Source organism: Myotis brandtii, unplaced genomic scaffold (assembly GCF_000412655.1).
Source record: "Myotis brandtii unplaced genomic scaffold, ASM41265v1 scaffold618, whole genome shotgun sequence".
Taxonomy (NCBI): domain Eukaryota; kingdom Metazoa; phylum Chordata; class Mammalia; order Chiroptera; family Vespertilionidae; genus Myotis; species Myotis brandtii.
In genome coordinates, this window is record NW_005370354.1 from 477,922 (window position 1) to 478,289 (window position 368).

General features: G+C 60.3%; 1 protein-coding gene across 1 annotated transcript in view; it reads left to right on the forward strand.

The window, feature by feature from the left end:
• Positions 1–6: 6 nt before the first annotated feature.
• MLLT3 (myeloid/lymphoid or mixed-lineage leukemia; translocated to, 3) overlaps positions 7–368 on the forward strand; it is a 277,692-nt gene continuing 277,330 nt past the window's right edge. The window contains exon 1 of the mRNA XM_005879939.2: positions 7–252. Within this exon, the coding sequence (XP_005880001.1) occupies positions 241–252 (12 nt within the window). The 5' untranslated portion in view covers positions 7–240. The remainder of the gene's footprint in view (positions 253–368) is intronic.

Sequence of the window (368 nt, forward strand, 5' to 3'; positions counted from 1 at the left end):
CGGAATCTCATCCTCCGGCCCCGGAGCTGCTGCTGCCGCTGCTGCTTTTGCTTTTGGGGCTGAGTTTAATAACCCAGCGAGCGAGCGAACGCGGGGGGAAAAAGGCAGAGAATGTCCGCCATCTACCCTCTGCTCCTGGGCGCGCTCTCATTCATAGCAGCCTCTTCATGAATTACAGCTGAGGGGGGCGGGGAGGGGGGGTACCTCACAACACCCCAGCAAACCTCCGAGCCCCCAGGCATGGCTAGCTCGGTAAGTACATGCAAAAATAATAATAAAAGATTCCCCCCCCACCCCCCGCCTTTCCTCCCTCGCCCCCTGCCGCCACCGCAGCCCAGACAGCGCCAGCGCTCAGCGGTTTCAATTAG